Source organism: Balaenoptera ricei, chromosome 16 (assembly GCF_028023285.1).
Source record: "Balaenoptera ricei isolate mBalRic1 chromosome 16, mBalRic1.hap2, whole genome shotgun sequence".
NCBI classification, from domain to species: domain Eukaryota; kingdom Metazoa; phylum Chordata; class Mammalia; order Artiodactyla; family Balaenopteridae; genus Balaenoptera; species Balaenoptera ricei.
In genome coordinates, this window is record NC_082654.1 from 37,697,217 (window position 1) to 37,724,701 (window position 27,485).

At 43.7% G+C, this 27,485-nt stretch overlaps 1 protein-coding gene and 1 pseudogene across 2 annotated transcripts in view; both read left to right on the plus strand.

The window, feature by feature from the left end:
• Window positions 1-27,485, plus strand: part of LIPA (lipase A, lysosomal acid type) — a 104,535-nt gene that overhangs the window by 49,376 nt on the left and 27,674 nt on the right. The window contains exons 1-2 of one of the 2 annotated variants that reach the window (XM_059900949.1): window positions 22,461-22,569; window positions 25,322-25,433. In XM_059900949.1, the coding sequence (XP_059756932.1) occupies window positions 25,323-25,433 (111 nt within the window). In that variant the 5' untranslated portion in view covers window positions 22,461-22,569; window position 25,322. Of the gene's footprint in view, window positions 1-22,460; window positions 22,570-25,321; window positions 25,434-27,485 lie in introns of those variants that run through there. The other variant, XM_059900952.1, reaches the window with a different exon arrangement.
• Window positions 14-12,970, plus strand: LOC132350419 (serine/threonine-protein kinase MARK2-like; annotated as a pseudogene).

Genomic DNA, 27,485 nt, shown 5'->3' on the forward strand with positions numbered 1-27,485 from the left:
GTGGGGAAAGAAGATGGACAGGCCACCACTGCCCAGCTCACAAGGGGCCGGTGAGTCGGCCAAGCCCGCCCCCTAGTGGGGAAACCTGACAGCGCCCTCCACCCCTCCAGGGTCCGTTAAAATTGTCCTTGCAGAAAAAACTCCTTGACATCCGTCTTGACAATGATTTTTTTGGATATGACACCAGAAGCACAAGCACTAAAAGCAAAAGTAAACAAATGAGACTACATCAGGACATGAGCACTGCATGACACTGTCCTTCTGTTGCTTTCTTCTCTCTTCCCTTTCTAATTTCAGTGTGTGTTCACTCTCCCCAAACACTCCTAAGGGTGAAGGCGGTGTGTGGAGCCCTGCAGATTTCCCCACTCTGCCTAACACAGCGCCTTGCCCATGGTAACCACAGTACTTGATTGAAAAGCAGAACACTTCCCCACAATTAAAGGTGACCCAGTGGGAGTCCCTGATCCCCAGGATTCCTAGCTGCTCTTCCGGGAGAAGCTGCTGGGTGAGTGGAGGCCTGAGTGGAGATGCTGAGACGCTCCCAGATACTGGACACCTCCTGACTGACAGGCCTGAGGTGGCTGAGAGAGACTGAGGGGAGAGAGGAGGGCCATACGACCACAAGTTTATGGTGCAAATAGGGTATGATAGCCTTAATAGGTTCTAATCCTGGAGATTTTGTCATTCGTTTGTTATCCACATCTATGCAAAGTAAATTCTTTTTATTGATCAATTTTGCAAAATTATAACAAGTCTTACAAGTTCTTTTCATTGGCTTTGTAAAATAGGCTTGTTTTCAATGAGTTCCAGCAATGGCAGGTTTTCAGTAAATGTAATTGGTTTCATACCCCTACTGTCACCAGTGTTTCCCAGGTCATTCCAGCCTGGAGTCAAAACCGGCATCTCCATGAGAGAAACAGAAGAGAGAAGTAAAACCCTGTTTCTCTGGCTCCATTTCCACCCACAAGATCAGAATCCAGCCCTGCCCTAGTCTACCCCCCACTCCCAAATATGTCTGGGAGCTCCATGTTATCTCCATGGGGTTTCTCCTCCCTGCTCCACATGCCATGGTGACACTCCTGCCACTGCTCTCTCCAAAGCCCAAGCTGAGCCTGGTGTCCTTGGCCAGGCCACCTGTTCCCCAGTGAGCTGGCAGAAAGGTTTGCCTTCACTCCCTGCATGTAGCTGGGTTACCACATATGGAAACTGTAGTGACAGAAGAGCTTTAATGTACTTTTACCTATACAAGTGCCTAGGCCGGGCAGGAAGGGAAGGCAGATCTAGAATGAAAAATACTCCTGAAACCTCCCCTCCCTTTCACACTGAGTCATGTTCCTCACACCAAATCTGTGTTCCCATTTTCTCTTCCTTTACCTTAAAATCTATCCCAAAACACTCCTAGTAATTTCTGCAAATGGCCCCCAGAAGGGCACCACCCCATACAGCGACACACCAGTAACAATTAACCCCTGAATGCCCCCAGTGGCATGGTGGAGTCACACTCAGCTTAGTACCACTTAAGTTTTTAAGCCACGATCCTGCTTCCCTTGCCTGGACACACACACACTAATCAATCATACACATCAGCCCACACACATACACACACAAGCGCATACACATGTACACACACTGATTTGTCTCCTATTTGAAATATTTCTATCTCCAATCACTCTTTTTTTTTAAATTTTTATTTTATGTTTTTATACAGCAGGTTCTTATTAGTTATCTATTTTATACATATTAGTGTATATATGTCAATCCCAATCTCCCAATTCATCCCACCACCACCCACCCACCCACCCACCCACCCCCGCCGCTTTCCCCCCTTGGTGTCCATACGTTTGTTCTTTGCCATCTGTGTCTCAATTTCTGCCCTGCACACCGGTTCATCTGTACCGTATTCCTAGGTTCCACATATATGCATTAATATACAATATTTCTATTTCTCTTCCTGACTTACTTCACTCTGTATGACAGTCTCTAGATCCATCCACGTCTCTACAGATGACCCAATTTCGTTCCTTTTTATGGCTGAGTAATATTCCATTGTATATATGTACCACAACTTCTTTATCCATTTGTCTGTCGATGGGCATTTAGGTTGCTTCCATGACCTGGCTATTGTAAATAGAGCTGCAATGAACATGGGGTGCATGTGTCTTTTTGAATTATGGTTTTCTCAGGGTATATGCCCAGTAGTGGGATTGCTGGGTCACATGGTAATTCTATTTTTAGTTTTTTAAGGAACCTCCATACTGTTCTCCATAGTGGCTGTATCAATTTACATTCCCACCAACAGTGCAAGAGGGTTCCCTTTTCTCCACACCCTCTCCAGCATTTGTTGTTTGTAGATTTTCTGATGATGCCCATTCTAACTGGTGTGAGGTGATACCTCATTGTAGTTTTGATTTGCATTTCTCTAATAATTAGTGATGTTGAGCATCTTTTCATGTGCTTCATGGCCATCTGTATGTCTTCTTTGGAGAAATGTCTGTTTAAGTTTTCTGCCCATTTTTGGATTGGGTTGTTTGTTTTTTTGATATTGAGCTGCATGAGCTGTTTATATATTTTGGAAATAAATCCTTTGTCCATTGATTCGTTTCCAAATATTTTCTTCCATTCTGAGGGTTGTCTTTTCATCTTATTTGTAGTTTCCTTTGCTGTGCAAAAACTTTTAAGTTTCGTTAGGTCCCATTTGTTTATTTTTGTTTTTATTTCCATTACTCTAGAGGTGAATCAAAAAAGATCTTGCTGTGTTTTATGTCAAAGAGTGTTCTTCCTATGTTTTCCTCTAAGAGTTTTATAGTGTCCAGTCTTACATTTAGGTTTTTAATCCATTTTGAGTTTATTTTTGTCTATGGTGTTAGGGAGTGTTCTAATTTCATTCTTTTACATGTAGCTGTCCAGTTTTCCCAGCACCACTTATTGAAGAAACTGTCTTTTCTCTATTGTATATCCTTGCCTCCTTTGTCATAGATCAGTTGACCATAGGTGCATGGGTTTATCTCTGGGCTTTCTATCCTGTTCCATTGACCTATATTTCTGTTTTTGTGCCAGTACCATATTGTCTTGATTACTGTAGCTTTGTAGTATAGTCTGAAGTCAGGGAGTCTGATTCCTCCAGCTCCGTTTTTTTCCCTCAAGACTGCTTTGGCTATTCAGGGTCTTTTGTGTCTCCAAACAAATTTGAAGATTTTTTTGTTCTAGTTCCGTAAAAAAAGGCATTGGTAATTTGATAGGTATTGCACTGAATCTGTAGATTGCTTTGGGTAGTGTAGTCATTTTCACAATATTGATTCTTCCAATCCAAGAACATGGTATATCTCTCCATCTGTTTGTGTCATCTCTGATTTCTTTCATCAGTGTCTTATAGTTTTCTGCATACAGGTCTTTTGTCTCCCTAGGTAGGTTTATTCCTAGGTATTTTATTCTTTTTGTTGCAGTGGTAAATGGGAGTGTTTCCTTAATTTCTCTTTCAGATTTTTCATCATTAGTGTTTAGGAATGCAAGAGATTTCTGTGCATTAATTTTGTATCCTGCAACTTTACCAAATTCATTGATTAGCTCTAGTAGTTTTCAGGTGGCATCTTTAGGATTCTCTATGTATAGTATCATGTCATCTGCAAACAGTGACAGTTTTACTTCTTCTTTTCCAATTTGTATTCCTTTTATTTCTTTTTCTTCTCTGATTGCTGTGGCTAGGAGTTCCAAAACTATGTTGAATAATAGTGGTGAGAGTGGACATCCTTGTCTTGTTCCTGATCTTAGGAATGCTTTCAGTTTTTCACCATTGAGAATGATGTTTGCTGTTTGTCATATATGGCCTTTATTATGTTGAGGTAGGTTCCCTTTATCCCCCCTTTCTGGAAAGTTTTTATCATAAATGGGTGTTGAATTTTGTCAAAAGCTTTCTCTGCATCTATTGAGATGAGGATATGGTTTTTCTTCTTCAGTTTGTTAATATGGTGTATCACATTGATTGATTTGCGTATATTGAAGAATCCTTGCATCCCTGGGATAAATCCCACTTGATTGTGGTGTATGATCCTTTTAATGTGTTGTTGGATTCTGTTTGCTCGTATTTTGTTGAGGATTTTTGTATCTATATTCATCAGTGATATTGGTCTGTAATTTTCTTTTTTTGTAGTATCTTTGTCTGGTTTTGGTATAAGGATGATGGGGGCCTCGTAGAATGAGTTTGGGAGTCCTTCCTTTGCAATTTTTTGGAAGAGTTTGAGAAGGGTGGGTGTTAGCTCTTCTCTAAATGTTTGATAGAATTCACCTGTGAAACCATCTGGTCCTGGACTTTTGTTTGTTGGAAGATTTTTAATCACAGTTTCAATTCCATTACTTGTGATTGGTCTGTTCATATTTTCTATTTCTTCCTGGTTCAGTCTTGGAAGGTCATACCTTTCTAAGAATTTGTCCATTTCTTCCAGGTTGTCCATTTTATTGGCATAGAGTTGCCTGTAGTAGTCTCTTAGGATGCTTTTTGTTTCTGCGATGTCCACTGTAACTTCTCCTTTTTCATTTCTAATTTTATTGATTTGAGTCCTCTCCCTCTTTTTCTTGATGAGTCTGGCTAATGGTTTATCAATTTTGTTTATCTTCTCAAAGAACCAGCTTTTAGTTTTATTGATCTTTGCTATTGTTTCCTTTGTTTCTATTTCATTTATTTCTGCTCTGATCTTTATGATTTCTTTCCTTCTACTAACTTTGGGTTTTTTTTTTTGTTCTTCTTTCTCTAGTTCCTTTAGGTGTAAGGTTAGATTGTTTATTTGAGATGTTTGTTGTTTCTTGAGGTAGGATTGTATTGCTGTAAACTTCCCTCTTAGAACTGCTTTTGCTGCATCCCATTGGTTTTGGATCGTTGTGTTTTCATTGTCCTTTGTCTCTAGGTATTTTCTGATTTCCTCTTTGATTTCTTCAGTGATCTCTTGGTTATTTAGTAACATATTGTTTAGCCTCCATGTGCTTGTGTTTTTTACATTTTTTTCACTGTAATTGATTTCTAATCTCATAGCGTTGTGGTCAGAAAAGATGCTTGATATGATTTCAATTTTCTTAAATTTACTGAGGCTTGATTTGTGACCCAAGATGTGATCTATCCTGGAGAATATTCCGTTTGCACTTGAGAAGAAAGTGTAATCTGCTGTTTTGGGATGGAATGTCCTATAAATATCAATTAAATCTATCTGGTCTATTGTGTCATTTAAAGCTTGTGTTTCCTTATTAATTTTCTGTCTGGATGATCTGTCCATTGGTGTAAGTGAGGTGTTAAAGTCCCCCACTATTACTGTGTTACTGTCGATTTCCTCTTTTATAGCTGTTAGCAGTTGCCTTATGTATTGAGCTGCTCCTATGTTGGGTGCATGTATATTTACAATTGTTATATCTTCTTCTTGGATTGATTCCTTGATCATTATGTAGTGTCCTTCCTGTCTCTTGTAACATTCTTTATTTTAAAGTCTATTTTATCTGATATGAGTATTGCTGCTCCAGCTTTCTTTTGATTTCCAGTTGCATGGAATATCTTTTTCCATCCCCTCACTTTCAGTCTGTATGTGTCCCTAGGTCTGAAGTGGGTCTCTTGTAGTCAGCATATATATGGGTCTTGTTTTTGTATGCATTCAGTGAGCCTGTGTCTTTTGGTTGGAGCATTTAATCCATTCGCGTTTAAGGTAATTATAGATATGTATGATCCTATTACCATTTTCTTAATTGTTTTGGGTTTGTTTTTGTAGGTCCTTTTCTTCTCTTGTGTTTCCCACTTAGAGAAGTTCCTTTAGCATTTATTGTAGAGCTGGTTTGGTAGTGCTGAATTCTTTTAGCTTTTGCTTGTCTGTAAAGCTTTTGATTTCTCCATTGAATCTGAATGAGATCCTTGCCAGGTAGAGTAATCTTGCTTGTAGGTTCTTCCCTTTCATCACTTTAAATATGCCATGCCACTCCCTTCTGGCTTGTAGAGTTTCTGCTGAGAAATCAGCTGTTAACCTTATGGGGGTTCCCTGTATGTTATTTGTCATTTTTCCCTTGCTGCTTTCAATAATTTTTCTTTGTCTTTAATTGTTGCCAATGTGATTACTATCTGTCTGGGCGTGTTTCTCCTTGGGTTTATCCTGTATGGGACTCACTGTGCTTCCTGGACTTGGGTGGCTATTTCCTTTCCTATGTTAGGGAAGTTTTCAACTATAATCTCTTCAAATATTTTCTCTGGTCCTTTTTCTCTTTCTTCTCCTTCTGGGACCCCTATAATGTAAATGTTGTTGCATTTCATGTTGTCCCAGAGGTTTCTTAGGCTGTCCTCATTTCTTTTCATTCTTTTTTCTTTATTCTGTTCCATGGCAGTGAATTCCACCATTCTGTCTTCCAGGTCACTTATCTGTTCTTCTGCCTCAGTTATTCTGCTGTTGATTCCTTCTAGTGTAGTTTTCATTTCAGTTATTGTACTGTTCATCTCTGTTTGTTTGTTCTTTAATTCTTCTAGGTCTTTGTTAAACATTTCTTGCATCTTTTTGATCTTTGCCTCCATTCTTTTTCCAAGGTCCCTGATCATCTTCACTATCATTATTCTGAATTCTTTTTCTGGAAGGTTGTCTATCTCCACTTCACTTAGTTGTTTTTCTGGGGTTTTATCTTGTTTCTTCATCTGGTAGATAGCCCTCTGCCTTTTCATCTTGTCTGTCTTTCTGTGAATGTGGTTTTTTTCCCACAGGCTGCACGATTGTATTTCTTCTTGCTTCTGCTGTCTGCCCTTTCCTAATGCCTTTGTTAAATCATCCTCAAAACTCCAGAACCATACTCCAGAGGCCTTCCTTTCCACATGCTGCCTCTCCCGTTCTGCGCAGGTCCTCTCCAATCACTCTTGATATTTCTATTTGTCCCACTCTCCTGACCTTTCATAGGATGATGGAAAATGTATTTGTACAGCATCAGATCACATAAGTAGAGACCCTCCAATTGATATTTGTTCCATTGTCACAACTCTCTGAAAAAGCCAGAAAGAAATCATTAGATCTTTTGGTGCCTCTGACTCCACCATAAAAGTAGGAGAGTGGGGTGGGAGTTGGGGGAGATATATTGAGAACAGTGACAGAGAGAGAGAGAGAGATAAATGAAAACTGAGAACCAGTTTGGGGTGAACTTCAAATCCATTGAAAATATGGTGAACATGCTCCAAACCATTGGATTGGTTGAGGCCAGGCATAGTACTCTGTGCTGGGTCAGAGTGGAGGAAGGTGTTTAGATTCCTGTGGCAGCTATAACAGATTATCCCAAACTTGGTGTAAGACAGAAATCCCCAAACTACAGAAATTTGTTCTCCACTGTTCTGGAGGCTAGAAATCCAAAATCAGCGTGTTGGCAGGGCCACACTCCCTCTGAAGGCTGTAGGGGAGAATGCATTCTTGTCTCTTCTAGCTTCTGATGGGTCCTGTGTTACTTGGTTTGTGGCTGCATTACTCTAGTCTCTGCTTCTGTCTTCACATGGTCTTCTTCCCTGTGTGTTCCTGTGTCTTCTCCTTTTCTGTCATAAGGACACTGTCATAGGATTTAGGGCTAATCCTAATCCAGGATGATCTCATCTCAAGATCTGCAACTTAATGAAAAATACAAATAGTAGCCTCACTGAGGGTGTACTACATGCCAGGCACTGTACGCATATTTTCTCTATTTCTCACAACAAGACTGCAGCCCTGCAATCAGTTCTGCAAAGTGGGTGTTATTAGTCCCACTTTACAGATGGGAAAACCGAGGCTCAGAAAAGTTGCTTAAAGTTAGATAGAAACTAACAGATCTGACCAGGTTTAGACAGCATGCCCCTTGATCGTCACATCCTTGTTGCTAATTCCATTCATTCCAGAAACATTTATTGAACGCCTGCTGCATGTGAAAGCCATTCTAGGTGCTGAGGATACCTAGAACAAAGGACAAAACAAAAATCTCTGTTTGCTCAAAGTTGAAATTCTAATGGGAGATACAGACAGGAAGCAGATATGTAAAATATGTAGTATTTTAAGTGGTGATATAGCTATAGAAAAATTATAAAGCAAAGTATGTACCTTGTCAAACATATCAACTGTAACAAGACATCTTTGAGATAACAGGGAGATTTGAATATATACTGGTATATGATAATGTTAGTTTCTTAGATTTGATAATGGCATGGTGGCAGTGTTTCTAAAATACATTTATTTAAAGATGCAGACTGAAGTGTTTATGTATAAACTAAGATTGCAAAAATGTTGCAAATTATTGATGTTGGATGATAGATACATGAGGAAGATACTTTAAAAATTTTTTGTATGTTTAAAAAATTTCCATAATACATAGTTTGGAATAGGGGTGGCAGATAGGACATGCAAGGGGTTTTGTAAGACCAAATAGGTAAATCAGGGAAGGTCGCACTGAGAAGGTGACATTGGAGCAAAGACTTGAATGAGGTTGGGGAGGAAACCATATGGATCTCTGAGAATGTTCCAGGCAGAAGTAGGAGTTAGTACAGAGCCCTGAGGAAAGAGAGAAAGAGAGAAAGAGTGTGGAAAGAGAGAAATGTACTCCAAAGAAACTGGGCAGAACTGTGAATAAGAAATCAAACTATGATGCCTGCTAGCTTCCCTTCAGCTTTAGAGTTATTAATAATGTTCTTTACTGTGTCTTACGCAACAGAACATTTCAGACAGTATCATAATGCCAATTAAGTTGTGACATTATTTTGATCCAAATTATTCAGATTTTAAAGGATACTGAATATTTTAAGTGTAGACATTATGAGGTTTTCAAAAGCCAGAAATGATCACACCTTTCCAAACTAGAATAGGCCACTTTTCTAGCATACTAGAAGCATACTACAGGTTTCAATTTCTAATAAGGTAATGTCACTTGCTATAACCCATACATAAAGCTCTCTGAGGTCCTTAATATTTTTTTTAAAAGAGTAAGGGGGTTTTGAGATCAATAAGTGAGAAAATCACAATGGATTATCCCCAGCCTTGTTGGTAGATTCATTTCTTCCCATGACCTCATATGAAACTATTGCTTTGGAGTTCCTAGCACTTATCCAAGTCCCTGGCTGGGCCTAAATTGTCAGTCCTTCTGGCTCAGGAAGCTGCTTTTCAGTCACCTGAGAGACTTTGACCAAAGGTACCCTGTTTCCTCTTTGGCATTTTTGTCTATTTCATTTGTTACTTTCTTTTTCTCACTTTTTTCTTTTTCTCATTTTTACTTTTTATTCTCTTTTTTTCTTTTTTCTTTATTCTTTTTACTCACTCCATTTTCAGTTTTTATTTGTTTAGTTTATTTTCATTTTTGTCTGGCATTGTGTTATTTTTTTTGTTAAATCATTTATTTATTTATTTTTGGCTGTGTTGGGTCTTCGTTTCTGTGCGAGGACTTTCTCTAGTTGTGGCAAGCAGGGGCCACTCCTCATCGCGGTGTGCAGGCCTCTCACTATCGCGGCCTCTCTTGTTGCGGAGCACAGGCTCCAGACGCGCAGGCTCAGTAGTTGTGGCTCACGGGCCCAGTTGCTCCGTGGCATGTGGGACCTTCCCAGACCAGGGCTCGAACCTGTGTCCCCTGCATTGGCAGGCAGACTCTCAACCACTGCGCCACCAGGGAAGCCCTGGCATTGTGTTTTGATTCAGTCATAAAGACCAGTTCATGGGGTGAACTTTGAACTGGTTTTCTTTTGATTTGGACCAAGCTTCTCACCAGCTCTTCCCAGATGTAAGCCGACCTCAGGACGCCTCAACTCCAAGCAGAGCAGTGAGTCCAGCGTGCTGCGGGGCCTCTAAGCTGTCTTTGCTGAGGAGAGACCCAGATTCACATGGTCTCCTCCAGACCCTCGAGACCATCATCAAGGGAGACTGGGCTACGGTGAAGCTGGCCGGCACATCCTGGCTGGGAAAGCGAGAGCCGTGAAGATCGTTGATGAGACTCAGCGGAACTCCTCCAGCCTCCGGAAACTGTCCCGCAAAGCAGGAATCATGAAGGCTTGGATCATCCCAACATAGTGAAGTATTTGAAGTGACGGAGGCTGAGGAAACTCTCTGCCTTGTCAGGAGGACGCTAGTGGAGGAGAGGTGTCTGAGCAGCTCGTGGCTCATGGCAGTAGGAAAGCAAAGCAGCTGAAAGCAGAGTCCACCAGGAGGGTACTGTCCACAGAGACTTAAAGGCAGAAAACCTGCTCTTGCATGTGAACACGAACATCACACTTTGGCTTCAGCAACAAATGCACCTTTTACAACAAGCTGGACACCTTCTGGGGTGGTCCCCTCATGCTGCCCGGAACTCTTCCAGGGAAGAAGCACAGGAAGTCATCCTGTCTACACTGGCCAATGGATTCCTGCCTTTTGAAGGATGGAAACTCAAGGAGCTGTGGGAGCGGGTTCTGAGCAGAATATATCACATTCCATTCTTGTCAATGGAATGTGACTATCTGCTAGAGAAATGTCTCATTCTCGATCCCAACAAGAGAGGCCCTTTAGAGCAAACTGTGAAGGATCCGTGGATTACTCTGGGTCATGGCTATAAGGAACTAAAGCTCTACATGGAGCCACTCGCTGACTACCAGGACCCCGGGCAGACTGAATTCATGGCGTCCATGGTTACACGTGGAGACAGAGATCCAGGACTCACTGAGAGGCCGGAAAGACAAGGTAATGTTCCAGTATCTGCTCCTGGGTTATAAGAGATCTGAGCCAGAGGGCTACCGGGTCACCCTGAAGCCTCAGCCTTCAGCGGATCTAACAGCAGCACTCCTTCCCCCGCCCCCAGGAACGGCACAGGGCCCCCGCCAGCTGCAAGCAGCACATTCCCACCTCTAACTGCTGCTCTGAGAACACTCCGAGGAGGAACGCAGATGTGCAGGAGGATCAGGGCACAGGGCGGAGGGCCACAGCGCAGCCAGCGAGCCGGCAGGGGAAGAAGACCGCCGCTGCCGCCCACCGCCCAGCGCCCTCTCCACCGGCACAAATCAGAGCAGGAACCCCCCGCGTTGGGAGAGAGCCAGCCTCGGCCAGGCCTCCGTGCAGAACGGCCAAGGCAGCCTAACCGTGAGGGTCCGGGGTCCCCTTGGCTTCGGCTTCTGCCACAGTCTAACCCGGCCCCGCCTGCACCAGGAATCCAAGTGCAGCCCACGCCGGCCTCCGGGCCGCGCCCCACGGAGAGTACCTGTGAGGAGCCCAAGCCCAGCACAGCCCCCAGCCTGTCCCCGAGTCCACCCGTCTACCTGCAAGGTCAGTAGGGAGTGGAGCCCCGGGTCTGTCCAAAGGGAACTCCGCCCACAGGGGCAGCCCGACAGGGGCAGCCCGACAGGTGCCAGACCCAGACATTCTGCCCTGAGGTGAGACCCCAGCCTCCGCCAGCGGCAAAAGCCACGATCGGCAGGGGGCCACTGGGAGCTTCTTCAGGAAGTTCAAGTCCAAATCGACAGGAAGAAATCGAGGTTTGCCAGAGGAACCTGAATGAACCTGAAAGCAAAGACAGAGGGAAGACACTCCTCCCTCACGTGGTGAGCAGCCGAAGCAGTGATAAAACAGTGAGCCGCGCTCACTACACTTGAGATGAACGACGGAGACCATGAGCTCCGTGGAGCGGGAGGAGATGATGCGGAGACAGGAGAGGGTGCGGGGGCAGGAGAGGGTGCGGGGGACAGGAGAGGGTGCGGGGGACAGGAGAGGATGCGGGGGCAGGAGAGGATGCGGGGGCAGGAGAGGATGCGGGGGCAGGAGAGGATGCGGAGGCAGGAGAGGGTGCGGGGGCAGGAGAGGATGCGGGGGCAGGAGAGGGTGCGGGGGCAGGAGAGGGTGCAGGGGCAGGAGAGGATGCGGGGGCAGGAGAGGGTGCGGGGGACAGGAGAGGATGCGGGGGCAGGAGAGGGTGCGGGGGACAGGAGAGGATGCGGGGGCAGGAGAGGATGCGGGGGACAGGAGAGGATGCGGGGGCAGGAGAGGGTGCGGGGGACAGGAGAGGACGCGGGGGCAGGAGAGGATGCGGGGGACAGGAGAGGATGCGGGGGCAGGAGAGGGTGCGGGGGACAGGAGAGGATGCGGGGGCAGGAGAGGGTGCGGGGGACAGGAGAGGGTGCGGGGGCAGGAGAGGGTGCGGGGGACAGGAGAGGGTGCGGGGGACAGGAGAGGATGCGGGGGACAGGAGAGGATGCGGGGGCAGGAGAGGGTGCGGGGGACAGGAGAGGGTGCGGGGGCAGGAGAGGGTGCGGGGGCAGGAGAGGGTGCGGGGGCAGGAGAGGATGCGGGGGCAGGAGATGATAAGGGGGCAGGAGAGGGTGCGGGGGCAGGAGAGGATGCGGGGGCAGGAGAGGATGCAGGGGCAGGAGAGGGTGCGGGGGCAGGAGAGGGTGCGGGGGCAGGAGAGGGTGCGGGGGCAGGAGAGGATGCAGGGGCAGGAGAGGGTGCGGGGGCAGGAGAGGGTGCGGGGGCAGGAGAGGGTGCGGGGGCAGGAGAGGGTGCGGGGGCAGGCAGTGCTCCACGCGAGCAGCTGCCGGTGCAGCAGACGCAGGACCAGCCGCTGTGCGGGCAGCCGGGACTCGCGAGCAGGGAGGGCGGCCTCCCGACCTAGGGGATTGAAATGAGGACCCCCATCTCCATGCCTTCAGAAGCATCGCCTCCAGAACCGCCGCCCGGGGACCAGAGGAGGCGCTGTTCCAAGTTGAGGCCGCGCTCGCCCACCTGGAGCCAAACCGCAGCCAGGCCCGGCGCCTCCCTGGAACCCTGCTCTTCTTGTCTTCTACCTGCTGGGAGGGCGCGATGCCCTGTAAGATAAACACAGGCGACTCCAGTGAGAACACACAGCTGTTTACTCAGAGCCGGCCAGAGGAGTCGCCACCATCACTTGCATTTGGCGGGGACCCCAGGCAGACAGGGCAGTGGGAAGCTCCCAGGTGGAAAGACAAGGCTCCAGGAGCCCAGAACTGGGGGCTGTTGGCACCGGGAAGCTGGAGGAGGACTAACTAGAGATGGACATCTTATGTGATTGGTTTAAGAAACGTATTTGGCTTTCTCTGGTTGGACCTGAGTTGGAAGGGGAGTGTAGATGTGGGGAGGAAAAAAAAAAAAAAGAAGCTGGCAACCATTGACCCAAGTTCTGATGCCTGTTGCATTACTGGAATAAGGAGCCCAAAGTGGTGACTTAGCAATTTCAGCTTCCAGGTTAAAGGAGCCACAGTCAATGTAGATCCATTAATTCTGGACATCTTTCCTTCTTGGAAAGATTAACATGCAGGTTAACTGTTCAAAGCTCTTCCACTGGGGGAAATTCCCATAACCACTGTCCTTCAGAACCACCCCTAAATGGGGCTAGAGTGCTACAGTTGTCTACTTTGGGGAGGTACCAAACATATCATGCAGAACCATGTATAAACTGGTCCAAATAATCTCTTCCTCAGTCAGCTAGTCACATGGAACTCCCCATGAGGCCATAGATGAGGACTGAGAGAGAAAGGGCAATGTAGAAAGAATACGGGTCATGGGAATCTTGCTTGTGGGACTTCCTTGCGTCTTTAGGTCCTTCATGGGCTCAGTTTCATCTACAGCACTTCTTGATGATGGAGAGCTCCTGTGCACACCCAACTTTATAGTTTGATTGGTCAGGCTACACCCAATTCATGATGGATAGTCAATCACATATAGCTTGATGGCCTACCGTCAAGTATTCATTCAGTCTCTACTAAGAGTCCTGAACAAGCCAGACACTGTTCCTCAAAGGAGAATAGTAATTTGCAGAGGATGACATAGCTATGCTCCTAGATCCTAAAGGTGTGTTCTGTGATTCACCTGACAAAGGCTCCACAGAGCATCACTATCTGTCACAGACACTTTGGGCATCTCAAATCTGTTGGGTCATATGGCACAAGTAGCAGAGCAGCTTGCCTGCAGCTCAGACCTGTTGCAGACCCTTCTTTTGCTCTGTGGGCACTCAAAACTGGCAGCCTTTAGGGTAATTCAGAAAATGGGTCAAAGTAGCAGGCTCAAACGAGGTACACATTGTCTCAGACTCCAAGGAGGCCCACTAGGCTTGGTGCCTATTTATCAGTAGTAGAAGGGAGCAGATGCAACAACTTGTATTTCACATTGGAAAGTACATGTCAACATGCCCCAGACACTGGACTCCTAGAAACATCACTAAGGTGGCAGACCTCTGAAATGTTAAGGGGCTTATTTCCACCCACTGATATACATGAGTCTTACCAAGGTGTCTAGAATGGTTGCAACTTCCTGCTTACCATGTCCAAATCAGCAGCATACCATCAGCATCACAGTGGACCAGCATGATGTCTTGGGAAATGAAGAAATATCAGTCTCTGTGAAGGAAATAGTGACAGAGGGCTGTATCCCTGAGATAAGACAGGGAAGGTGAATTTCCGGTCTGGCCAGCTGGAAGCAAACTGCTTCTATTGGTCTTTACTAACATGAATAGATAATACAGCATTTACCAGTTGCATAGCTGCATACCACCTGCCCCAGAATGGGTCAATTTGCTCCAACAATGAAAAGCTGGAACAGCAGCTAAACTGAAGTGACCATCTCATTAAGTTGACTAAAATCCACTGTCCCCAAGATCCATCTGCCCTTTGCATAGACATAGTTAAGCAATCCTTTAAAGAGAAAGAAATTGGCACTGAGACCACACAACTAACAAATGACAGACCAGAATTCTGACTCCAAAGTCTAAGCCCAGGTCCTCACATCTTAACACCTCAGCGACTCTGTAATCACATCCAGTTGCCATCACAAATTGGACCTGCAGATTCATTACTAGGACTTAATCTCAATTTTTGGTAAAGAAATTTTTAAAAATTCGTCCTCTCTCAAATATGAAATAGATTGCAAAGTAGGTACCCAAAATGTGATCCAGTCCTTCAATAATTGATCTCTGATGGAAGTTTAAATCGTGACTGGCTTTCTAGATGGCGGTTTGGTAACGAATCAACATCCTTAACGGCCACGATGGCCGCATGCGGCGGGACTGCCGGGGTACCGAGTTGTCTGTCGCCCTCCAGCCTTGCGCCCGTGTCCCCGCGGCCACGCTTGGAGCCCCAGCTCCTGGGACTCGGGCCACCGAGTCCGGCAGAGCTCCGGGAGGCGCTGAAGCGCTAGGCGAGGCTTTGACAACGACAAAGTCACTTGCAAGTTGCCCACCCAGGGTGAAAAGAGCTTCAGCTCTGTGGCCAAACTGCACAACGTGAGGAGCTTGGAGGTAAAGCGAACAGTTTCAGCCCGTAGACCGTGCATCAAGGCGAAAAGCCACTGCGGGAGAGGATGTGGACCCGGCTAAGGCCCAGAATTCTGACAGTGATTCGCGACATTTTATGACCCGTTCCTGGCTGTTCCTCTGCAGATACCAGCCGGTCATCTAAAGCAACCTCACACAAACAGGAACTGCGCAGTCCCCTTCACGAACGATGGAGAGACTTCAAAAGCGAGTCCGCAGCGGGAGAGAGCCGGCCTTCCAGCTGCAGAGCCTGGGCGCCTTCTTCTTCCGAAGCTAGTGAGTACCTCCCTCAGCATCGACACTCAAGTGAAGCAGAAGATACTCCAGCTCTGACAACCTGTTTATTGATAGGTTACAAAGGATCACAAGGTAAAAATCACTCAGAGGAAAACACAAGTACTGTACCTGGATAGGCCTTCCTAGTGGAACTCAGAAGGAGCCTCTTTCGTGGAAGTGCTAGGAATTTGGGCCAAAAAACCCAGCATCCTGACCACATAAACTTAAAACAAATGTATTCCCTTTTGTCATTATGCGAGAAGAGGGCCTCCTGTTTCCTCTGAAGAAGGAGGCACAAGGATAAGAAGCATCTTAATGGCATCACAGCAGCTGGACTTCTACCACATCACCGTACACCTACACAGCTGCTTTCCTAGAAGGATCTTTGGCACTTCAGAAAGAGTAGAAACAGTTGTGAGGAGATGCAAGCCAAGATCACAGGACAAAGATTAGCTGAAAGATTGAATATTAAAATGCATACCTATAATCCAGAGGGTAGACTTTGGGGGAAATACCAAGAAGTAAGGGATGAAGTTGGTGATCAGTTCTCTGATGATGTATTCTGAAGACAGGCATTAGGATGATCTCCTAAATCTCTCACTGTTGAGATGTGGTTGTCTTATATCAGACTTTTTAACAAGTATCAAGATCAGTGCCAGACACTTTTGAAGGCAAGAATTTTATAAAGTTACACTAAGGAAACTATTGAAAAAAATGCCCAGTTCATCTGTCAGAAGATGACCTTCATGTGCTTGAATATTGTGTTTAACCACATTGTATTAAATTTTTGCACTGTATCATGCATTGGTCTGAGTACTGCTTATAATAGAGTACTTTCTTTTTTTTCTTTAAGCCAAATGAAAGCAAGTGAGTCCTTTTTGTCTTATTCTCATCTCTATTAGATATTACTTACTACCTTTCAGTGAGATACTTAGTTGTGCCAGGAGTCACCTAAAATGAATTAGAAAGACATAGCATCCTTCTTTTTTGGATAAAGTGAGCAGTCTAGAGAATTTTATGCATATTTGCAAGGGGTTATTGAGATATTGGATGTGAAGTACTTAGGAAGACACTCATAGGCAATGCTTAACAAATGTGTTTCCTCCTTCTGCCTTCCCTTAGGAAGAATGTTATCTTTCATCTTGTTCGGAATAAGGAGTACTTTTAGTATGAGCTAGAGGTGAAGGGTCTTTCTAGGTGACCAGAATTCCCTGGAGCAGCCTGGGGTCTAAGAAAGGTCTAAGATGATGCACGGAGGTGAATGGAGTACCCATGCTTGTGCTTTTCCTGTGTTGAGTTCTTTGATCTAACAGGGGATATGTTCATTTACCGGATGTTAACATTTGGAAAGGAAATATTTTCAAAAGCTACGGTTGAGGGACTTCCCTGGTGATCCAATGGGTAAGACTCTGCGCTACCAATGCAGGGGACCGGGGTTCAGTCCCTGGTCAGGGAACTAGATCCACATGCATGCTGCAACTAAGAGTTCACATGCCACAACTAAAGATCCTGCGTGCTGCAACTGAGACCCAGCGCAGCCAAAATAAATAAATAAAGTGCTTACCCATTGAAAAAAAAAAAAGCTACAGTTGAATTATTGTCTTGCCAATATGTCACTTTAAATTTACCCCCAAAGAGAGGGAAACCTCTAGGCTGCAGAAACCTCAGTCTCACTTATACACACTTTCATGTCACCTTAAAGGATTGTATGGTTGTCTCTAGAGAAGTTAACACTTATGTTACCAAAGATTTGTTTGTCTAATATGTTGGCATCTCTTCTTTTTTGAATTTATTTTTATTTATTTTTGGCTGCGTTGGGTCTTTGTTGCTGTGCGCGGGCTTTCTCTAGTTGTGGTGAGTGGGGGCTACTCTTCGTTGCAGTGCACGGGCTTCTCATTGTGGTGGCTTCTCTTGTTGTGGAGCACGGGCTCTAGGCACGCGGGCTTCAGTAGTTGTGACACAGGGGCTCAGTAGTTGGGGCTCATAGGCTCTAGAGCGCAGGCTCAGTAGTTGTGGCACACGGGCTTAGCTGCTCCATGGCATGTGGGATCTTCCTGGACCAGGGATCGAACCCGTGTACCTGGCATTGGCAGGCAGATTCTTAACCACTGTGCCACCAGGGAAGTCCCTGATATTGGTTTTTAAAAATGGATATAACTTAAACATCCAACAAAGGGGATTTGTTAGTAAATTATTGTACCTCCAAATGACAAAATCATACATGCAACCATTAAAAATGAGTTTTAAAATGTTGAGTGACATAGAAAGATTTCCAATATTAAGTAGGAATAAAGTAGACAACTAAATAATATGTACAGTAAGAGCCCATTTTTGTAAAATTAGGTATGCAGGGGAGAATAGTGTTAGATATATACACACCAAAGTGGGAATTATATTGAACCTATATGATAACTAAAAGCCATTAATAATAAGCAAATAAATTGAATTTATAGAAAGGAATTTACTGTAAGGAAAAATGTTAAAAAAACACAAACAATTAACCAACATTTATCGAGTGCTATATGCCAGACCTATTATAAGTGCTTTTTTTTTTTTTTAACATCTTTATTGGAGTATAATTGCTTTACAATGGTGTGTTAGTTTTTGCTTTATAACAAAGTGAATCAGCTATACATATACATATATCCCCATATCTCTTCCCTCTTGTGTCTCCCTCCCTCCCACCCCTTTAGGTGGTCACAAATCACTGAGCTGATCTCCCTGTGCTATGCGGCTGCTTCCCACTAGCTATCAGTTTTACATTTGGTAGTGTATATATGTCCATGCCACTCTCTCACTTTGTCCCAGCTTACCCTTCCCCCTCCCCATGTCCTCAAGTCCATTCTCTAGTAGGTCTGCGTCTTTATTCCCATCCTGCCCCTAGGTTCTTCATGACCAATTTTTTTTTTTTTTTTTTTTAGATTCCATATATATGTGTTAGCATACAGTATTTGTTTTTCTCTTTCTGACTTACTTCACTCTGTATGACAGACTCTAGGTCCATCTACCTCATTACAAATAACTCATAAGGGCTTTTACACATTTTATCTTGTCTAAACTTTGAAATGGTCTTAGACACTACTAATTTTATTTTACAGATGAGGAAACAGGCAGAAAGAAGTTAAAAATCTTCCCCAAGTTTGCACAGCTAACAAGTTGTAGATACTGGCTTGAACTTGGGAGCTCTGATCCCTGAGTCTGCATTGTTAACCACAATTCTGGACTTCCTCCTACTTCCCTCTGCCAGCATAGCGTGTAGAAAGATCATGTGAACGTTATCTTGAATTTCCCCAATCTAGCTCCATTTCTTTCCATCCTGCCCTGTGAAGTGGAAGGATTATGGAATAGACTATATTAACAGGTTCCTATGTCCTCCAGCTACTGATTGGGTTTTGTCAATGGGGAGCACCTTGCAGAAGAAAGAAGGGAGAGAGACAGTGATGGTTGAGGGTTTATTTCTCTGGTTCTCTCCCTGCTGAGAGGCTAAGTGCTGTGTCATTCTACTGAAGGGTACTGTTCCTTTCAAGGGGGCTTCTATGAGACTCTTTCCTTCCGTTTTCCAGTAGCCATCTCATCTCTTTGGGCCTAGGGATGGCTAACTGCTGTGCTGTCTTGTGATTCTCCTACCCAACAACTGTTAAATAGTCCCTTTGTAAATCAGCTCTCTCAATCATCCCATTTTAAGTGTCCTAGTTAGAATCCAAACTGATAGAAGTCATGATACCTGTTTTCAAAAAGCTGACATTGAGCATTTTGGGTATACACCACATAAACAGGAAAGTTGAAGCTAGTATAAGAATAGATCCTCTGTAGGAGTAAGGTTGATGGTTACAAACTAAGATATTTTAAGTTGCATGTTCATGGCCACCTGCACCTTATTCTATTCTCCATTCCTTATTTTCCTCTTTTAGACAGATTAGCTGTAGAGATATCTGCAAAGCATGCTGCATGGTGATCAAAATGCTCTCCGAAGTTTTGCAGTCTCACTGTCATAATTATATCAAAGCAATTCTCACAGCAGTTTTCAGAGCAATTTACAGACCTTGTGACACACATGGACATAGAATCATAGAGCATTTTATAGATAGCTCTTCATCTGGAACAGATTTATGAGGTCATTAGATAGGACCTCTATAGAAACTGAGAAATAGAAAATAGAAGCTGAGACAGACTTGAGTCAAAACATTTGTATAGACTCCTTATCTTCCACTCAAGATAACATAAAGCATAATATAATAACACAGTTCTTTCCCTGCTTTCTCAGTCCTCTAATGTTGAGGCCCTTCTCGTTAACTGTTGAACTATTTCACAAGTCTGAGCAGAACAGACATTTGAGGACTTGCAGAAAAGGTGTGTCTATAGTCAAGCATCACAAGTCATGACCTGGTCACTCTTCCACTCCCTTGAGGCAGCTGCCTTCTTCTTTTGTATCCAACATGACTGATGGTGATAACATATAAAAGCTTCATAAAAACAAAAAATAAATATATATTTTTCTAAATCTGAGGCAAGGAGAGAGGCTTTAATTTTCTGCTCTGACAGCTTAGTTCTGACTCACACAGGAAGGGAAAGGGTTGGAGGAGGAGGTGGAGAATAAGGAGAAATTCTAGAAAGTTGCCTACACAAATAAGGAACAAGCCAGCAGATATAAAGGTACAGAACATCTTTTAAAGCTAATGCTGCATCTGCTAGTTCTGTCTATAGTTGCTTCCTTAACTACATTCAGGTATGTGCTTTCCATAACATGCAAATAAATTCTGCAATACTTGGAAAGACTGATCTTATGAGAGTAATTGTGAGACTGGCCTGGTTGTCTATAATTGGTTGGCACTTAGTATTGACACTGATTTCCATATTCCCAGGGTTTACAGGGTAACCAGGATCTTGTGGGAGAACCCAGCACTGCTGACCACTGTGACCTTTACTCAGGTCTCAGTCTGCTCCCTTTCACTGCCTTTACTGCCTTTACTCAGGTCTCAGTCTGCTCCCTTTCACTGCCTTCTTTTCTCCTAAAGATCCCAGGGATTTAGCCTGGTTCTTCTCTTCTTTGGAAGATTCCTTCTCTATAATGAAATGAATGGTACAGACAAAAAGTGTAATTGCCCTCTCTCTCTACTTTAATAGCTCCTCTGAGTTTGTTTTTGTTTGTTTTTTCATTTGTCTGGTTTTTGTTTTGTTTTGAACCAGTTGAATCATTTTTAAAATGATAATATGTTATAGAACTCCAACAGAAATTTGTGGATTATAATGTTACAAGGGGTATAGAAGGCACTGCAAACAAATTGTTTAAAGACATAAGCACAATTTCATTGTTCTAAAATATCATGTAAGTGTATCACAGAACAACCACAAACTCATTAATAAGCAATATTAAAGTAAAACAACAAAAGCATTTTCAAATCAGTAAAAGCCAAAGTTCTCGCAAGGATTTACGTGGCCATACGTGATGGACTTCCCCATCCTTACCTCTACCCCTGCCACCCTCTGAATCTCCACCTGGAATGCTCCCCTGCCCCCATATTGACAGGACAAGCTCCCCCATTTCCTTCAGGACTCAATTGTCCCCTTCTTTGTGACAAAGCGAAAAATGGCCTGCTGGCAGTTAAACTATTAAGAGGGAATGGAATAGAGAGCCCAGAAATAAACCCACACACCTATGGCCAATTAATCTATGACAAAGGAAGCAAAAATATACAATGGAGAAAAGACATTTCAACAAGTGGTGCTGGGAAAACTGGACAGCTATATGCAAAACAATGAGATTACAACATTTCCTCACACCATATACAAAAATAAACTCAAAATGGATTGAAGACCTAAATGTAAGACCTGAAACCATAAAACTCCTGGAAGAGAACATAGGCAGAACATTCTTTGACATAAATCATAGTAATATATACATATATTTTTAGATCTGTCTCCAAAGGCAAAGGAAACAAAAGCAAAAAAAGGGGGGGGGGGAACCTAGTTAAACTTAAAAGCTTTTGCACAGCAAAGGACATCATTGACAAAATAAAAAGACAACCTATGGAATGGGGAAAAATATTTACAAATGATATGACTGACAAGGTATTGTTGCCTTTCTCCTGAAAACCTTCCAATGGCTTCTTATCTTGGTCAGAAGAAATAGCAGAGTCGTTACAACTGGCCCCCAAGGCACCTCTAGGACTTCATGTTCTACCACTCTCCACCACGTGCATTCTGTTCCAGCCACGCTGACCGAATTTCGCTTACTAGAAGCTACTAAGAATATTCCTGCCTCAGGACCTTTGCATTTGTTATTCTCTCATCTCAGAATACTCCTTCCCCAGTATCCACATGGCTCTGAGTCACCTCCTTTTTGTTTGTGCTCCGGCGTCACTTCATCAGAGAGTCCTTTCCTGATTACCTTGTACATAACATAGCATCCACCTTCATTATCCCTTTAGTTTTTTATTGCTCTTCATAGCACTTTCCACTACCTCATTTTTTTATTTATTCATGTTGTTTCTTCCCATTAGAATGTAAGCAGGAGAAGAGGGCTCTTGTTTGGCTACTATACCCCTAGGGTCTTAATAATGCTAGGCATTTTAGCAATGAAAATAAAATGTACAGCAAGATTGCTTTGCATCAGGCACACCGCTAAGCGCTTTATACGTAGCATATAATTTCTTTTCATCTGTAGAGCCCATGTTTTCCGTGCTAGGCGCAGAGAGTGCCGGCCCTGCAAGAGCCCCTGGGGCAGAGCCGGGGGCAGCCGCTAGGAGACCGGGCGGGTGCCGGCCTGCAGGTGGAGCTGGTAATCGACTCCGCCGGGGAGGAAGCCGCCCGGCGCCGCACCTCTTGGTCCATGGCGCATGCTCCGCTTGAGCGGAGGACCCTCTCGGAAGCGGCGGCGCCAGGCCTGGGCGGTGTCTCCGCGGCACTTCCCGGCGGCCGGCTGCTCTGATTGGGGGCGCTGATAGCCGGAGCCGGGGGCGGGCCCTGGCGTCCAGCCGTCTCCGCCCCCTCCAGGTCCCAGCCGGCGACCCAGCTCTGCGAGCTGGCCCTGCGGCTGTAGACAGCGGCCTGGGAGGACTGCTCCAGGTGAGTGCCGGCCCCGGTGCGCTGACAGGTGCGGGTGGCGCAGCTTCGGCCTCCCCCCACGGTCTCTGAGGCCAGGGCCCCACACCGTTTCCGAGGCTCATTCCCGCCGACCCTGAGCCTCTGCACGCTGGCAGGACCCCCTGCGCTGGTTTCCGGCGCGTCTTACCTGGAGCACCTGCGGGTGCCTCTTCTGCAGGCGGTCGCCCGAGGCATCTCGCGGTGACCCAGGAATTGAGGGCTGTCTTGAATTTGCTTGCCCTTTCCCGGGTGCCCTCGGGTTTCCTGGTCAGGCGCGGTCGCCCCTGGGCTGCAGTGACACCCAGGATTTCTGATTCCCAGCTTCCCTCACCTCCTTCCTCCTTGTCCTTTACTCCCATTAACTCCCCCAGGCAGCCTGCAGACCACTCTGACTTGTTAGTCAAGGTGTGGTCGAGACCGGTTTGACATCGGTTCTGGTGAATATCTTGGCGATACTATTTAACCAGTTGGCATTTTGCTTCCAGTACTTAACTTGGGTGAGGCTCAAGTTTCCTGGAAAAAGGACTTAACGGTACTGCAGAGAGTTGGCGGAGGCCTAATTAACATAGTAGGTCGGAAGCGCTGCCTGCGGAAGTCTGGAGCATAGCAGGAGCTTAAATGGGAGCGGAAATTATTAGTGGTGGTGTTATTATTAGAAAGCTGAATGACAAGCTGCTTTGGAGCTTTTCTTCAGCCACTGAACTCTGGACCGCCCCAATCCCATTTTTCAAAATCTGTCTTGTGCATCTACACTTTGCTAGGTCCTGGGGGTTCAGAGTTGACTCAGATGCTGGCTCTGCCCTCCGGCCGGGGCAAAATGAAGACAGACAAGTACTTAATTGGATTGTTACAGTATAAAAAGGATTGAGATAAAAGTTGCTAAGAGAGCCCAGCGAAGCACATTGAATGCATCCTGGAGGAGGCTTTTTCTCATTTGAACTTCTCAATCCTCATCCTTATGACAATTACTGGACTAGTAGGTTGAAAAACTTACTAGTGTTTTGTTGGAAGGAAAAATCAACTGGGTGACATTTCCAGTTGAGTGGCTTCAGCTGTTATCTTCTGGAGCTTCCATTGTGGACAGCTGGTCCAGGTCCCGGAGGATAGGCCTCAGTGGAAAGGCAGGAACTGCCAGAGGCTTCACTGTTTCAAATTGTGGTTACAGACTTTCACTTTTCCTTTCAATATACTCCTTATTCCCGAGTAATAATGGGTTTTGAAAGGTTATATTTATGATAAAAGGTAGCCCGGAACTGTAAAGCCCTTCCCAACCACTGTAAAGAAATACAAACTTGTGAGTAAGCACAGTGGGCTTGCTTTGCCAGTACAGACTCAAGATAACATCCCCTCCTGTCTAGAAGTTCCAGGTTCACCACTGCTGGGAGAAATCAATGTAGCACCATCAAGAGATGCATCGACAGAAGGGAGTCAGTTCACCTTTGCAATCTTCTGAGAAGCAATTTCTTAAGACTTGTGGAATACTCAGTTTAAGCCCAAGTCTTAAAAACAGCTGTATTGTTGTACTGACGTACAATAGCAGGGCATATTTAGAATGTACAATTTTATGTTTTGATATGTATACACATGTGAAACTGTGATACGTTCAATATCATTAACCTGTTCATCACCCCCAAAAGATTTCCCTTTGCAATGCTTAGCTCCTGGCCCTCGTCTCCCCAGGCAGCCATTGATCTCCTTTCCGTCAATAGAGATAAGGTTGCATTTTCTAGAGTTTTATAGAAATGAAATCATACATATTTATTTATATGGTCTGGCTTCTTTCACTCACCATAATTGTTTTGAGATTCATCCATGTTATTTTATGTGCATTCCTTTTTATTGCTGAGTAGTATGTATATATCACAATATGTTGACCCATTCACCCATTAGGGGCATTTGGGTTTTTCCAGTGTTTGGCTGTTGCACATAGAGCTGTTACAAACATTTTTATACAAGTTTTTGTATGGGTATACACTCATGCATCTTTTTGAATGATTATATTTATTTTAAAAAATGTGGGAGGTCTGGGCTGTTGTCCCAGCTTTTCCTCTAACCATCTGGGTGTCCTTGGAAGAGTCGCTTCCTTTTGCCTTTAACCTCCATCCCCAAGGTCTTTGCTACACTGTGATTTTGTGCCATCACTGCCAGAAACTAGATGGTCTTTGTTGATGGCTGCAGGGTCTCAGAAGCAAAGAGGGGTGGTCTTCTTTCCCTCTCTTTCTCTTGCAAGCTCTCTTTTCTTTCATTACACTTTTTCCCTTGGGTGTAATTTTATGCAGGAAGGGAAGTGAATAGCTAGTGGGAGCAAGAGCTCATATCGGCTGAACTTAAAAGTGTTTAAATTACAATTAGAGAGGAAAAGGTGGGAGATTAACAGGCTCCGGAATTTTGGGGATCTTCCTTTTTCTCAACCTATTCTCTTGTGAGTCCTCCTTTCTGCTATTTCTCTGGGAACATTATGTTTAACCACCTGGTGAGGAGGTGAGTGGGTGGTCTGGGCTCCAAATGTCACATATTAACTGGGGGTGGTGGGTGGGAGGTTTCCCAGTACAAAAGAATTCCTCAATTTTTGCTTTGAGGTATGGCTTGAGTCATTTGTTCTATATTTGCCCTTTACCTAACTTTTACCTGACCTAAACCTGGTTCAGAACTTTTCATGGGAGCATTATTTACCAACATAATTTTGTGTAATAAAACTTTGTGTAGACAAGTAACAACAGACTGTTTTATACAGAATGAAAATGTGGCTCTGGTGTTTGGTGGTCTGTTTGGTCCTTGGGACCCTGCATTCCGAGGTATCCAGAGGGGAGCTGACGCCTGTGGATCCTGAAACAAATATGAATGTGGTAAGTTTCTCAAAGTCATCTGTTTTTAAAAACGCATCTGTGATCAATATTAATTATTTTCTGAAATCCAGTTATGTAGCCCCACGAAGCCACAAACTCTATTCTCTTTATATCTCATTATGTTTTTCCTGTTCTCCAAATCTTAGATTCAGCTAGCTGGACTTTACCTACAAGGTAATGTGTATTTTACAAACCTCATTTACTGTTAAAACATACACTTCTTAGTAAGTGATATTTTTATACATTCATTTCATTTTTAAGTCTCAATGAATTTGTTTAAACAACAGTAAAAAAAAAGTGTCAAAACTTTGGAAGAATGTTAATACTCAATGTGCTGAACAAGGACAGATTACCAGTGTCCATAGTTCAATACAAAAATCAAAGTATCTGAAAAAAAATTTGTTAGAACAAATAAGCAAAAATAATCCCTCAAGTAATGGAAACATTTCAAAGTTATTAATCTTAAGTAAACAATTAAATCTGGAGATACCTTATTTAGGCATAAAATATGAGGAAAGTACATGTTGCTACAGAAAACAGCAGCTTTAAAACAGATGATGCAGTGACGCAACTGAAGAATCAGGCAACCTTGGAGATGGAGATAAATTTATAGTCAGCCAAGAGAGTATGACCTGATATCAGGGTCTTAAGGTTACATTTTATTTCTTGTCCCAGATCTTTTCTTTTTAAGTTTTTAAATTAAAAGCATTTTTATTTTTTAATTTTTTTCCTGTAAGAATGATAAACTTAAATCCTTTCAAGTGTTTGTGGTAGAGAGAATAATGAGTACTTATTTACATTAAGTCTTCTGGATAATTGAGTTATCCATATGCCACTGAGCTCCCAATTAACAATTGCCCCATGGATTAATTGGTACAAACTGCTATGTATAAAATAAATAAACGAGGATATGTTGTACAACACAGGGAATGTAGCCAATGTTTTATAATAACTATAAATGGAATTTAACCTTTAAAAATTGTGAATCACTGTGTTGCACACCTGAAACTTATATAATATTGTACATCAACTATACCTGTTTTAAAAAAAAGAAAAAACAATTGCCCCATGGATCTTTCCTTATGGAGTAGTGAATTTGATCATAATTCCTTACTTTTCCTCCTTTCCCTCCAGTTTTATTGAAATATAATCGACATATAACATTGTTTTAGTTTAAGGCGTACAACATAATGATTTGCACTATGTATATATTGTAAAATGATTACCACAATCATTTTATTTATTTATTTATTTATTTATTTATTTATTTAACATCTTTATTGGAGTATAACTGCTTTACAATGGTGTGTTCTTTTCTGCTTTATAACAAAGTGAATCGGCTATACATATACATATATCCCCATATCTCCTCCCTCTTGCGTCTCCCTCCCGCCCTCCCTATCCCACCCCTATTTACAATAGCCAGGACATGGAAGCAACCTAAGCGTCCACTGACAGATGAACGGATAAAGAAGATGTGGCACATATATACAATGGAATATTACTCCGCCATAAAAAGAAACGCAATTGAGTTATTTGTAGTGAGGTGGATGGACCTAGAGTCTGTCATACAGAGTGAAGTAAGTCAGAAAGAGAAAAACAAATAGCGTATGCTACCACAATCATTTTATCTTTTCTTGTTCAACTCTACCTTCACATTCTAGTGTAGTTTTATTGGTCCATTGGTTAAAAACAGATTAATACTTTTTATGCTTCATTTCCCAGGATGGAGTCTCTTAAAACAAGGAAAATGGTAGATTACAGTATTACCTGGCATATTTAGAAAAGAAAGAAAGAAGTGTTTATTTGTACCTGGGAACCAGGATGGAAACAAAGAAGCCCAAAACTATGGTAAAATAAGACACACTTGGTGTAGAACATGTTAAAATGGTTTAGCTGAACATCTATGAGTAGAACACAGAGGTAAAACAAGTGGAGGATTTACTTTTGCAATGGGATGTTGGCTACTAGATTGAGCAGACTGAAATTTCAGTAACAATTCATTTCTTAAGTAAAACCTGGAGAATGTCATTGACACTTTGTCTTCTCCTT